Source organism: Artemia sp. Qi Xiang Cuo, chromosome 6 (genome assembly GCF_049724085.1).
Source record: "Artemia sp. Qi Xiang Cuo chromosome 6, ASM4972408v1, whole genome shotgun sequence".
Classification (NCBI taxonomy): Eukaryota; Metazoa; Arthropoda; class Branchiopoda; order Anostraca; family Artemiidae; genus Artemia; species Artemia sp. Qi Xiang Cuo.
In genome coordinates this window covers 52,915,924-52,931,179 of record NC_142799.1, presented here as the reverse complement: position 1 = coordinate 52,931,179, position 15,256 = coordinate 52,915,924, and the positions used below count along the sequence as shown (strand labels likewise).

At 37.5% G+C, this 15,256-nt stretch overlaps 1 protein-coding gene across 1 annotated transcript in view; it reads left to right on the top strand.

The window, feature by feature from the left end:
* The first annotated feature begins 10,849 nt into the window (after positions 1–10,849).
* The window catches only part of LOC148951370 (uncharacterized), a 53,642-nt gene continuing 49,235 nt past the window's right edge, over positions 10,850–15,256 (top strand). The window contains exon 1 of the mRNA XM_089090268.1: positions 10,850–11,164. Within this exon, the coding sequence (XP_088946394.1) occupies positions 11,094–11,164 (71 nt within the window). The 5' untranslated portion in view covers positions 10,850–11,093. The remainder of the gene's footprint in view (positions 11,165–15,256) is intronic.

Genomic DNA, 15,256 nt, shown 5'->3' with positions numbered 1-15,256 from the left:
GGGGGGGGGGTGTGCTTGGGGTAGATTTCAAAGAGGAGAATCTTCATTTGGGAGGGAAATTTCTGAGTAGTGAATATTCTAGGGGAAATTCTTCTTAATTGTCTTACATTCTCTTTGCCAAATTTTTTACATGGAGATGTTCCGTGGGGATTTTTTCCGCACGTTTTGCTTTCTGGGAAATAATTTCCACGGAAGGGGGTATTTCTGGAGTAACCAAGAAACCGATTATAGATTAAAGTCTTATTCCAATGAAAAAATCCTAAGGAGAATTTTTCAGGATGAATCGTCTACAAGCTATTTTACAGAGAGGGGGTGGATTTTCAGCAAGGAAGGAACTGTCTGGAGGGAATTTGACTGGGGGGAGGGGGTGCACTTTACGTCGGATTAGATTTAAACGGAGGAGTTCTGTGAGGTGAAGGGGTATATTTCATAGAGGGTGAGCCATATTTACCAGCATTATTTGAAAAAAGAACAGAAATTATGCCATTTATGAAGGGTTGCCCCCTCATCAATACCTTATTCTTTACGCTAAAGTTTGACTGTTTATTAAAATTGAAACACAGGGGCTGTTTAATCAGAATAGGAATTTTTTAAATGTGCTAACAGCTTTAGCGTAAAGAGCAAGGTATTGAGGAGGGGCGAACCTTCATATCCGGAATAAATCTGCCAAAGCTAATTTACAAATTGTGTTTTAATTTTTCATGCACGGTGAGCCAAATTCAAATCTGCATTATTTGAAAAACGTTCAAAAATTAAATAAAAAAAAAGTTTCTTAACTGAAAGTAAGGAGCGACATTAAAACTTAAAATATCTAGAAATTATTCCGTATATGAAAGAGGCTGTCACCTCCTCAACCCTTCGCTCTTTGCACTAAAGTTTGACTCTTTTACCACTCTACTTTTTAAAACAATAAAAAACTTTAGCGTAAAGAAGGAGGCGTTGAGGAGGGGACAGTCCCTTTCATATACGGAATTATTGTTGTTCGTCTTAAGTTTTAATGTGACTCCTTTACTTTAGTTAAAAAAAACTTGTTGTTTTTTTTTATTTCATTTTATAAAGACGATACTTTTGTCAACATATGAAGAACCGTGTATGGTGCAATTGTATATGTCTGGTTTATATGCAAAGTAACACAATAGACGAAAATTAACGAACAAGAAAGTAGTGAAGAATTATGGTATACAAAGTAATATTTGGCAGGGATAGTCACTAGTGATAAATCACTAGGAGTGGCACCGTGATTTGGTGATTTTCGGGGTGACACATAGATTTTCGGTGAAATCCCCGAACATGCGGGGATAGTGCAAGCCCTGCTTGAGTTCTAATCAGGAAAATCGAAATACTTAACCACACGTGAAAAGAAAAGCTCCAACTTTGCGGTTGACGCAATAAAGAATTGCCGCAAAATTAATTCAAAGTCAACCAAACGCCGCCGCCTCTGCTGGAGGTGGCGCGCGTGCGACACGCCGATGGCATTGCGGCACTTCAGTGGCGGTCAACCGGGCCTCTCGTTGGTGGCGTTCGGTGACATTAGTTACTCCATAACTTCCAGTGGAGAAGTGAAAAGGAACTCAATTGTGGTACCACAAGGGTCATATCCAGGAGGGAGGTTACCAGGTTTGACCCCCCCCCCCCGAAAAAGTTGGAGAAGCGACCCTCTCCCCGCTTCTCCAACTTGCAAATTTGTCTAGAAAATGTCATAATCTTACCCGAAGCTGCTAGAAAAAGTTCATGGGAGGGTATCTTTTTGGTACCCCCCCCCCCGAATAGAATTTTTTCGGTAAAACCCCTCCCAAACGAGAATCCCGGATACGGTCCTGAGTACAACAACAACAACTCAGTTTCAACCATATTAGAACTTTTATAGCAAACAAAAACAAAAAAAATCGGCTTCTCATTCATTATAATAATTTAAACTGTCTAAAAATTATACCAGTATAGACTTTCATAGTGGCTTCATTTTTTTTAGAGAGAGAGAAGGATTTATTGACAAAGCACATCATCAAAAAAATATTGCTATTTCCCTTAAAAGCAAAGCTTGTCCGTGGGGGAGGTATAGAAAACAAAATCCTTAAAAGAAAAAGAAGACTTGGCTACCAACACCACTAATACCACCACTGTTGGGGTTCCACCCCTTGTTTCTTTTCTTTTCAGATAAATGGCCTATTTTCTTTTCTGTAATTATATTTGCCTACAAGATAATTTTCAATCCTAATAGTCCAGTAAATGTACGAAACTCTTGGACAAAATTGCAATATAAAAGATAGTTTCACCGTCTTGTAGGGAAAAAAAATTCTGTGCAACATATTAAAAGTCCGCAAAAATCCCCTGGGTGGAACAGGGTAAAAAACAGGGGAAAAGGGGGAAAATTGTAAAAATTCAGGGGCAGATTTATTGTGCACTCGAACTTCACGTCTGGTCTTTTTCTGCGCGGAGAAATCAAAGAAAGAAAGTTATGTTGTTTTTTCACTGGACTTAGTTCAATTTCCCCCTTGAGCGGGGGAGGGGAGGGGAAAAAACAGTATCCTCGAGTGTTGTGCGATATGGCTGGTGAAAATGTTGCCCCCAAGGTTTTTTGACTCGATGATTTCAAAAAATATGGTAATAGCTTCGTATCTTGCTTTTCTGCAGTGTTTTCACCATAGGGGAGACAATGCATCGGGCCTTCGGAGTACTTGGGCAGATTTACATCGACTATATAATATAAACATAAGACAAAACTAAATGTAAAAAATGAAACAAATCAGGTAACTTCGGTAATCACAGCAAAAGATAATTACGGTTTTGATTGAACCAGAAAGGATAAGATAAAGATTTGTATTAAACATCGTCTTCTTCATCTTTATCAACAAAAACATCTTTATTGGAACAAGCAATCCCCTGGCTGTCTTTGCAAGCAAGTGTGCAAGGTAATCCATTTTTTCGGCAACTACAGCGTGAACTGTCACAGTTAGAACGCGTGCAGCTGCAACGAATCACATTTAGCAGATGAGGTGGAGCAGGTCCAATGTCTGTCATGATCGAAGTGAGGCATCCGTCACGTAATCACCGACCCCAGTCTTTTGGGTCGAGTTCTGACGCACTATTACGCCATTCCATTACCTGATAGAAGACTCTATATTAATGAAATTTCGCAACCGATGGAGTTGGTGGAAGTCTCTCTGGGTTCACAAAAGTTGATGTCTTTGAGCTCTTCAGTTTTTAAAGAAATCTCCTGTACCCAGCTTTATTGTAGCTTTAGCTTTACTCTACCCTCCCCGTTCTTAGCCTTGTAGAAACACAGCAAATATTTTCACCGCCTTGCTGGACTTCTTCCTTAATAGAGCGCGGATTAAGGAATACTTCACAGTTATTTCATCTGTCGGCCTATGTCAGTTATAACAATGCGGTCGCCGTAGGTTTCATTAAGGAGTCATTTTATATGCTTTGTGGTGTACGGTGACAGGTCTGGTCCAAGAAAAAGCCTCATCTTCTCTGCTATATCTTTCACTGTAAACTGTTCATCTTCCAGTTCTTCGAAATAATTAACAGCTTAATGAATGCATCTCGATTTGTACTCTCCTGTGGCCTTCCAGCAGCGTTCACTGAATCAGTTGCACTAGAGTGCCTCTTTGGAATCTCTCTTAGAGTTTTGAAGTTAGAGTAGCATATCTTATGACTGCATGAGCTGCATGCAAATCCGAGCTTATAGATTTCATACTGCCGTGAAAACCATTAGCCCAATCGTCATTTTTCCTAGAATCACAGCACTGAAGAATCGATTTTTCACTTCAATTGTGGTCACTTCTTGGCTTTGTTCGTCTCAGACGAAAGGACTAGCTTCGTATTGCAAAACAAATTCAGTTTGACTTCACATCGTATGAGTCTTAAATAAACCTAGTGGATCTGTTTAGAGAAACTTCAGTATCACCAGAATCGTCATTCTTTCTTTTTACGAGACAAGCTATGGACGTCAGACGGCAGTAGTCTTTTCTGTACTGACTATGTACTATTTCACGGTCTTCAACTGTTATCTGTTCACCCCGTTGCAAACTGGCCTGACCATGTTGATCTTTGTTCTGTTTTATCTTGTATTGATAAGTCGTGTACTTTTGCTCATGCATCTCCAGGATTGGAGCGCAGGTTTAAAATCCAACGTTTTTTAGAGCGACGCCGAAAGTATTCAAGACCCCCCTCCCCGTGTTTGTGTTCCATCCAACTTTCGGTCTTATCCCCCTGCAGACCCGATACACAGCAGTATACCACAGGAATCCCTCCCTAGAAATAATCCTCCACCCCAAGTAACTACGCGTGCCCAGTCAGTCCAATCCCCGCAACCACTTCACTCAATTCGGACCATCCCCAAACCCTCCTTCACGCATATTCCTCCCAAAAATCCACTTCCTTTGGACTCCTTTTGTCTCCGTGTGTCCAAGAAGTTACTAGCCGGTTCTGGACTCCACCCGTTATTTGACAAAACAAACCCAACCCCTCCCCTCTCAGAGACCCTCCACCGTACTTCCCTCCCTCAGCATCATCTTGCCCCCCGACCCCCCCAATTAAAGAACACACCCAACATGACTTATTCCCAGGTCACCAGGAAACCTTTCTCCCGTCCCTTGCACTTTATCCCCCCTGGCTACCCTACCAGTATGACTCTGGTTTAAGAGTAAGCAGGCGGAATGATCCTCTTAACACCTCCGTGCAGAGTTTCTAAAACTTCACATAGTTACCGCTGTTTAGAGTCTCCGTTAGGACCAGCTCAATTAAATACAATTGTACTTGAAAAAGATGGATTTGATCCCCCTGTCCCTTGTTCTTGCTATCCAAGTTTAGCCCCCTTCAAGAATTCCACTAGAACCCCTGACCGCATCTGTGATATAAAAAAAGTAAAGTGTAAAAACGGTATCTTCACAAGTCGCTTTCGATTCCCCAAACTTTTGTTGAGCAACGGTGAAAGCCTTATCTTTGAAAAACTGAATGAATTAGACACCCATTCTAAAATATATAGTTTAGATGTAATCGCTATTACTATAGTTAAAGCTTAAAATTTGCACATGTTAAAGATTAACAATTTTTCTCAATTTATTAAACTCAGGCCAGAAAACCACCCTCTGTGTAAGAAAGGTGGCGGAATTATGTTCTTTATCCGTAATGATTTATATCCAAGTGAAATCCCAATTCCGTGTCTTAATCCCTTTGATGAACTTATGTGGGTATGTGTTCGACCTAAAATCTTGCCGCGTCCTTTTAATTTAATTGTCCTTTGTTGTTTTTATTACTCCCCTAATCAGAGATCCACTGACAAAATAAATTTTATCGAAAAATTACATGCAAGTGCTGACTTTGTACTATCAAAATACCCAAATGCAGGAATTTTCCTGATGGTTGACGCAAATGATATAAGACTTGATTCTATATGTAATCCTTTTAATTTAAAACAGGTTGTTAATGTCCCAACAATAAAAGACAACACTACTCTTGGTTTAATATGCACTAGTCTTTAGAAGTTTTGAAAACCCCGTCTCTATTCTGCCCCCTCTAGAGGTAGCTACCACTTTAGCCTTTTTCTATCTCCACTGGCTAAAGTTTAAAAGTGGATTTCTATAACTAAAACCATTTATAGAACTCTCACTGACTCAGGACTTTTCGATTTTGGCTCCTGGATTACTACTGAAAATTGGTCCCCTGTGTATCAAGCAAATGACGTTGACTACATAGCTTTGTCCCTCCAAAATTTATTGAGGAATAATTATGAATTCAACTTCCCTGAGAAAAAATTTAAAACGTGTTCTACAGATAAGCTTTACGTTACTGAGTCTTTAAAAAAACTTATAAGAAAAAAAATCCATTTTTTCCCAGCAGATGGCACTACTGAGGCTAATAGTCTAAGGAAGTTCCTAAAGAAAAAATTAAGAAAAGCAGCTTCTAATTACTATAATAATAAGGTCAAAGATCTATATTCCAACAAGCCCAAGCAATGGTATAGAAAAATTAAAGAAACATGCGGAAAAAGTCCTTTCGAAATTGATTTTCATATCCCTGAACCCCCTAATAAGACTGCCAACGATCTGAACTTGTACCTTGCTTCCATCGTGCAAAGTCTCCCCCTTTCACTGGCTCAAGTCCAACTATTCCTCCCAATACTTCCTTCCCCTTTATTTCTCCCTCTGATGTTATAATTAAAATTCTTAAGCCTAGAAAATCAAGTATTTGTCCCTTGGACATTCCAGTTGGCTTAATTAAAGCCTTTTTGGATAAAATTGCTGAGCCTTTATCAAATATTTTCAACCACATCACAAAATTTGGTATATTCGCAAGTCGCTGGAAACAAGGTTTTATAACACCTGTCCCTAAAAAATGCGCCAGTCTGACTTTCGCCAACATTCGCCCCATTACACTCACTTCTGTTTTTTCTAAACTTTATGAAGGTTTCCTCTGTGACTGGCTTAAGGAGAAAATTTGTCCGCGTATTGACACCCGGCAGTTTGGTAACTTTAAGAAAACTTCCACCACCCATTACCTTGTGCACTAAATGCACACCATCGTAAATCACCTTGATAAACCAAATGTCTGGCTGAACCTTGTCGTGGTTGATTTCCAAAAAGCTTTTGACCTGGTTGACCACACAACCCTAATTCGTTCACTCCTGGTTAACTTTAAACTTGATCCTCTGTTAGTAAATATTGTTATATCGTTTCTTTCAAATCGATCCTAAGTTGTTAAATACAAAAATATTTTCTCTAATCCCCCCCCTATATATTGTGGAATTCCTCAAGGAAACTTATTGGGACCATTTTTATTTCTAGTCATGATTAATGATATTAGTAAAGGCTTCCCCCTTAGGTGGATATACGTGGATGACTTGACGATCCTCGAAGTATGTCACAGGAATATTAAAAGTAACCCTCTTGAAATTCTATCCCACATTTCGGATGAAGCTAAGAACCTAAATATGAAAGTAAATTCCACTAAATCAAATATAATGACGATAAATTTCTTGAAATCTATTCCCGCCTTCCTTGACCCTATCCCCCCAGATATTTCTGTGTCTTCCTTTAAATTACTTGGGGTTACAATTTCCTCTAATTTAAAGTGGGATATCCACGTGAAAGATATTGTCTGTAGAGCTAATGCGTCCATGTCTCTCCTTAAGCTCTTGAATAAATTTAACATCCCCCCCTCCAATTCTTTAAGGATTTATACTTCCTTTGTCCGCCCCCATCTTGAATATGCTTGTCCAGTATGGCATCCTGGCATCTCCACTGATGACTCAGATGAAACTGAATCTATTAAAAAAAGAGCCCTAAGAATAATTTTTAAAGAAACTTTGGTACCATATTCACTCCTTCTAAAAAACGCCAAGCTTGTAACTCTTGAGCACAGGAGAGGAAGGTTGTGCCTCCATTTTGCAAGAAATGCAATAATAAACCCTCGCAAGGAAAATATTTTCCCCAAAAGACACTCCCCATCCAGACACCGCCTGCCACGTGCTGTATCTGAACCCATCCCTATCTTGTCCCCCATCCGTTGTTTAACCACCATATATGAAAAAACCTTTTTCCCCTTCATTACTTAACAAATAAACCACTAGTTTTTTTTTTTTTTTTTTTTTTTTTTTTTTACTGGTTATACCCATGATGGTGTCCGTTTTGCTCTTCCGTTCCCTCCCCTTTTTATATACAATCTTTTAAACTTTTTAAACATTATTTTTATCTCAATTTTTATTATTTTTTAATTTGTGCCTTTTTAACCTTCTTACATTAGACACTTTTTGTTAGACTAATGAATGGCTTTGCCTTTCTGATATTGTTGTTTTTGGCAGTGTTTAGCCAGTTTTTTAGTTGTTGTGCTATTTATGTCTTATTTTATTATATGACCCCGAAATGCGAATTCGGCCCTTCTGGGCTTGTGATAGCCATTTTCTGAAATAAATATCTTATCTTATGATTCTGACACTTTCACCACCAGTACAGATACTGCGGCTGCATAGCTGGCAACGTCAACTTCTTCCTCCATAAATAGGGTGTCATATGAAAACTGCAAACAAAAATTTATTAGGCCAGAAAGAGGAGCTTTTTGCACAAGCTTCATTATATTCACACTTTTGGCTAAACTCAAACCTAAGCCCTGTTTCTGACACGAAAATAACCCACAAAGCGATTTGTCCATAAGATTTGTGAGTTTGACACCTCTAATCAGCCTCAAGCAAAAAGTGCAGTTAAGAATTTTGACCAATTAAGTGGCACTCAGACATAGGACGTAAAGTGAGGAAGCAAATTACCTTCAATTGTACGTAAGTTTTACCGCTCGTTCACACGTAACAATAGAATTTAGGAACTATACAGCCAGCGTCTTAAATATGAAGCATCGCATTTTCCAAGTAACACAAATTATTTCCTTTTATTTCTGCTCTGCCTCACAACATAAGACATTTGAAAACAGCTTGAGCTATAAGGAAAGCTCCAAATTTTCACTAAGGTTTTAATTCACTTTACGACCCAATCGACCACTTTAGATCAGTGCGGAAATGTGATTTAAACCTTAAGGCCGGTCATAAAGTGGACTTAAAGTACTTTGCGACCTGTGTGTGAGGGCTGCTTTAGAGAAAGCCTTGAAGGAATGGGTTTGCGCGAATTTCAAAAACTAGGTCACTAATCAGACGTTGTATTCGCATCCAAGACATTGGGTTTAGCAGCCATAAGTGTGACTATAATCTGGCTCGGGTGTTACTACATTAGCCATCTCATAGTAAAATGCAAATCATCGTCTTAATGACGAAGAATCTTAGTACCATCTACCAAAAGCATTGTATTTGTTTCAACTCATGTCGCTAGACGTTGCTGCAAAATTAGGTAAAGGAAAAACCCCTTAAACTTCCAGATTCCGTATCCCGGAATCTGGTGCCAGAATCTAAAGATGTCTGAAAAAAGTCCTTATTTTAATGAGGAGTCATGACATCTTTCTTTACTTTTAGTAGCAAAAGTTTCTCAAACTTAGCATCTTCTAATCGGTTTCTTTTTGCAGTCAATACATCTCCTGCAGCAAAAAATAGGTGTTCAAAAGGTGCAGATGATGGGAGGGGAGTGTTAAATTTCGTAAACAGTTTTCCAACTTTTGGATAGTCTTTCAGAGAATCGAGGGTCCTCCTCTTGTCTTGATAAGATTAGAAGAATTCAGCTTTGAGACTAGTGTCTATATTTACTTTTTGATCAATGACAGTATCATTATCTTCCATAAACAAAAATAAATCATTAGTCACATTGGCAAAAGACTTCTCAGCACCTTCAGCCAGCTCATCACTGGAGACATGCATGGCCACTTTTTGCACTTCTAAGATCGGTTCTGCCAACATAGCTATTGCCACAGCTATAAAAAGACCTTTGAGGCTAGCTACAAAAAAGACAAGAATAGCATTGAAAGCGAGTTTTTAATTATTTTTATTTCACTCGAATGAATTCCCTTTTTTTACCTCACTAGATGTACCAGTCCTGGCTGAAATTCCCTGAAGTGAGGATACTGAGATTGTTTTAAAAAGATTTTAGTTTTAATGGTCGTGTTTTAGTGTGAGTTTCTTTTATATTTTCATTTGTTTTGATGAGGACGGCCCTTGCATATAGAGTAGAAATATTTATTTAGGGTTAAGGTTCCACTGTCTTAAGAAAAAAAGGAAAAATTCCTTATTATTTGTATTTGTGAAACTTTCAGGGAATGTCGAGGGGATCTGACATACGATCAGACACAATTGTTGTGGCGTTTCCAGCTATTTTCTAAAATTTATATAAAATTGTTTTCACAACCTACTTTTATCAATGAAATTAATCGATATAATAGATACCATTTCTGAATCGGTTTCAAATGTCGATTTCTACCCACTTAACATTTTTTTCAAATTGCGTTTTTCAGTTTATGGTTATTATGGGACATAGTTTGTTTTTTATTAGGTAACAGTGAATATATTATAACAATGATTAAGCATAATATAAAGAAAGAAGCCTTTGGCTTTTTCTTAGCTGGAACCAAGTAAAAAAACCACAAGGAATAAGGTGGGGAAGCCATTCAAATATGCCATCATTTCCCAGAGAAGCAAATTTTCAAACACAAACTTGTTTCATTATTCGTTGTCAAATGATATTTGGGTTATACCATCTTTTATAAGGAGACACCTTTTTTTCAAAAATTTGGTTTTATTTTAACACTTTCTTTTGTTGCTTTCAAATAAGCCCTTGAACGTCTATCTGTGATGAATCAGCACCCGACTAGTGGCTAAGAAAAACAAGAAGGAAAAAAGAAAAGGGACAAATCCCTGTTTTCAATGAGAAAAAGTAATTTTCCATGTTGTTCAAGATGATGGGCTGTAAACGCTTTTGTTGGGTTTTTAGCTATGGTGACTTTCATGGTGCTATTTTCACTTCGATCAGACAGTACTTTCAAGGTTTTTCAGGGTATTTTCTGAAATCCCATTAATTTACTTTTACAATTTACCATTAAGATTAAAAAAAATAACAGTTACCATTCCTGAATTCAAAAGGAGATTGTTCGTCAATTAACAGTCTATCTAAACAAAAACAAAGTTTTTGGTTGCTGCGGGCTATAGTTCGTTGTTTACAAGATTGTATCTGACGCTGCAACCATGATGCTTGCAACTAGTAGTTTTTTGCCGTTCCGTTAATGCCCGTGCCACTTGTCGATAAAATCAAAATTACGCACGACGACAGCACCAATTATGATTGCCGTTCATGATTTCTCGAATTGAATATTGTTCAGCGTTCTAGCGAAAATTTCTTGACTGACCGATCAGAGTCAATGTTTAAGGCATAATTTTTAAAACTAGAAAATACAGAAACTTAGAACTGCGGTTTTTCTATCTGGGAGAGGAATCTAACAAAAATTAAAAAGACTTAGTATTGTAGAGAACAGTTGGATACAAATTACTGTTGTAAAAACTTTTTATACTAATTTTTTGGAATTTAAATTTTCGCTTTTTAAATAGTATGACGCTAAAATCAAGAAAATTGCCTTGTCATTTATGATATTTGGCTTTTTTATCGATAGATGTGACTATGATGTGGCACGGGCATAAGACAAGGCTGGTCAACATTACTCCTTCATAGATGGCAGCAGCAAGCGCAAAATACATAAAAGTGCTAAACGAGAAAATTAGGCATCTTAGAAATTTAACTGGGTAAGACTAGGCCTATATAATTTTGGTTTTCCTCAAGGAAATACGGTAAAATTCTACTTTAGCTACTTTTGGCTATCTTGGGAAGGGGTTAGATTAGGAAAATGAGACTTTCAGGGATAGGTTTACAGGTTAAAGTACGTCCCAGGAAGGTGTTTTGAAGGGTCTACTTCCACCCCTTCTCCCTCTAAAGGGTCATGAAATTTGCCTACATGACAGGTCTATACCCCTTGCAATTTTGACAAAACAACATTTTACCTTAATTTTCAGTTATCAGTTTCTTTTTCTCTGGCTTTAGCTCTGAAAATGCAATTTCAGTTATTTGAGTAGAATTTTAAGACATATAAATAGTTTATTTCCAAAATTTAGGAAATGTATTTGCATATCTTTAAAACCTTATAAATTGGGATTGAGCAAAGTTGTGAAGCTGAAAACAAGTCTGTTGTACTTCGTTTAAGCAGAAGATCTATTTTGCAAAGTTTCACTTCTATAACTCACATATTTTTAAAGGTCATCAAAGGTCAGGACCCTCTAGAGGGAGAAGGAGTGGAGGTGGGTACTTCAAAATATCTTCCCAGGACATACTTTAACCTGTAGACCCATCCCTGAAAGTTTCATTTTCTTAACCTAACCCCTTTCCAAGATAGTCGAAAGTAGCTAAAGTAGAATTTTACCGGAAATACAGTAATAATACAATACCATTCTATTTTAGCTGCTGCATAGGATTAAAAAATAACATGATTACCATTAGCTTCCTTATTTAGTGCTCTTTCCAAGTAGCCTACCATATTTATGGTTCCAAAAGCATAACCTCCCTTGATGGTCCCTTATATATAGCCCTAATAAAATATTTAGTATAGGTCTAGATTAGGGGCTGTTGAGAAGGAAACATGTTAAGAAAACAATTCTTACTTCATAATAGGCTAGGCTATGCAGAATAGGCTAATTGTAGCCAGGAGCATCCTGAGGCTCATTTTATTGGGGGACAATCTTTGTAACTTTTACAGAATTGCTACCTGATTTATGACAAACTTTCTGCAGAAATCAAGAATTTTGCTAAATGTTGGCCAATTTTGCAAAATTTCTGCCAAAATTTTACTAAATGCCAAAAAAGTTAGGGAGGGGTACCCCCCCGCCCCTTCAGGATGTCCCTGATTGTAGCTAACACATTTTGCCTGCAACTCTGCTATACTTAACCCCCCTAATGTGCATATATATAGCCAAAATTAGATATTCTCCATGTATTCTCCCAATGCATCTCTTGTTTCAATTGATCTACCTATGAATTAAATCAACTATGATGAAACAAAAACAAGAAAAACAAGAGTGATAGGTGGTGGAATATATTGGAAATATTTCAGACAGTCTGTTTGTCCTAGTTTGTATCCTTGAGCATTATGATATAAAGTTGAATCAACCTACTGGAGGTTATTGATTTGCAAGTTTTTCTTTTGTTTATGTGTTTTCTTCCCTTTTCCTTATATGTTCTGTTAATTTTAGGTTAGTCTGCTGTGCTCTTTTTCTTTTCTTGTTTGATAAATGACCAGACATCAAGCTAAAATGCTCAAATTTTTATTATTATGAATAAAAAATGATTTTGTTATTTTGTTATTATATGCAAGATTATGACTCTTATGGATAGAAGAGCATTGCCAAGTATGGAAGACCTTGTTGTGGCCAAGATGGCCCATGGTTGCACAAAGCCTCTAATCATACTGGAGATCCCAGGGAATTCTTGTTGTCTGGTTCTAAGGTTGCTTAAGCACTTCTTGTAGGATTGAGGAAATGTGTTATTCCCTGTCCTGCTATGGTTTAAGACCCTTTGCTTTTCTGGAGGCCATAATAATTTCAATGATTTAAATAGTAGAAAAATAGCAACTTTGGAATGTTAAAACATAAAAAAAACTATTATGTTGACATTTTGACCAACAAATCCAGACATTTTGAACTAGACTTGTTAAGAATTTCAGAAACTCATATCCCGGGGGATAAGAAGCTTGAAAATAGGTGATTTAGAATTTATTTACTCAGACAGGAAGGATAAGGTGCAGAGACAAGGAGTGATGTTCATGATGAAGAAGGAAGCTGCTGAGCCTTGCTTAGGTTAGGAAGGCATTAATAATAGAATTTTAGTTGCTCACTTTATGACTAAAATGTTCAAGGTATCAGTAATGGCAATCTACACCCTTGTAGAACCAACTGATGGAGATGGTAGTGACTCATATGAAGTTTACTTACAGCTACAGGAAGAAATAGACAGGATTCCAGGTTAAAATATGGGTATTTTTATTAGGGTCTTTTAATTCCCAGATTAGTAGAAATATGGATAGATGGTATCCTAGCCTAGGTAAATTTGGTGTAGAAAAAGAAAATAGTAATGGTTATAGACTATTACAGTTTTGTAGGTATAACAATCTAGCTACAACTAATGCGGTATTTGGTCTTCTTCTGTTGGGTATTGAAATGGAGTTTTCAGTTGGGACTATTCAGCCCTTTTCCTTTTGACTCTATACAAGATGAGTTGGACTATTGCAGGTGTTTGCTAGTTGTTGCAGTAAATGCCTTGCAGTAGCTGTTTTGATTCCAGGCACTGAAAGATCAGGGTATAGCCTATATTCTATGTTTTGTGCTCTGTGTGCAGGTTAGGTGAGCTAGAATATTGACTCATGGTGAAATTTGTAGTGTTTAAAGCACTTTAACAGTTTACTTTGAAGGACAAGCTGTGCAGATGTCAGCATATTATATTCAAATAGGCAATGGTCAATTGTTTCATTTCTTTTATTGCAATGTTAGCAAAGTAGGAGGAGGAGTTGGCATTAATCAGATGGGCTTCTGACAATCTCCATTGATATATATCTCTAAGGGTGAGGGGGGTCTCCCACTTGGCTGGTCAATATTTTGGGATTTTACTTGCAATTTCATCAGCATGATGCTTACCTATAATGCCTGAGTGGCTTGGAAAATATTGGATGTATGTTATTATGCCTCTTGAACAGTGGTGTAATTTTGTCAAAATCCTAGGGGGGGGGGCAGAGTGTGAGCCAATTTTCCCAAATCAAGTGAAAACTGAAAAATGATCCATATATTACCATAAAACCAAAGATATACTGAAGAAAACTCACCTGTTTCTCTGGATACTTGAATTATGCAGGTTTATTGTAGTTTTGACAAGATTTTTTGCAGAAACTAAATGTCAGCTGGGAAAGTGGGCAAACTTGGGTCTGGAGGGGGAAGTTGCCCCCCCCATGCCCCATAGCAAATTACACCCCTGCTTTTGAGGCAAGTACATTTGCAAGAGTAAGACAATGGAATGTAGGCCTGCCTATATCCATCTTATTTTGAGATGCCATGTGCAGGAGTTCTAGGCTTGGCATAGAATCAGAATATTCTAAAATGTTTTGCATGTTAGGACTCAATGAGTAATTATTAATAACATACTCCAACACCATGATTATGGCATTTAACTCTGCTGAAGTAATAGAAATATTATCAGATAATTTCTCAGTCATTGTAATATTAAGGAATGGGAGATAAGTTCCACATGAAACCTTTCCACTCATTTTAAGTTCAGCAAATTTTTTCTGGGTGTATTGGATGGGGGGTAAGTTCTTTTGTCCAGTGTGAGAAATTAGTATTTTTATGAGAATGGTCCAAGTCTATGTGGGGCTAGGGGGAATGTGGGGGTAATAGACCTAGTTGGCACTGAAAATATCATTTGAAATAGCAACTCCTGTGCAATGCCCTTCTACATGGATGGATTTTTTAACCAGTTATGCAGGGTATGTGAGCTGTTGCCTGAGATTTTTGATAAATAACTAATTCAAAGGAACCTTCTTCTTTCATTTATTGTTGATAAGTTGCTGTTTTTATTCAGAAGCTTAGTAATTGCAGCTTTCCCAAGACCCCATGTGAGGTGGATTATGTCATTTTGTGAGGCTTCAACTTTTTGTAGTTGGGTCTTTGCACAAGCATCTTACATGATGAGCCCATAATCAATTTGGGGTCTTATATAAGATTTACAAATCTGGAGTAATATTTTCTCATTAGAACATGACCCCAAGGTGTCAATAGTAGTCTTTTTATTATTCTAATTTT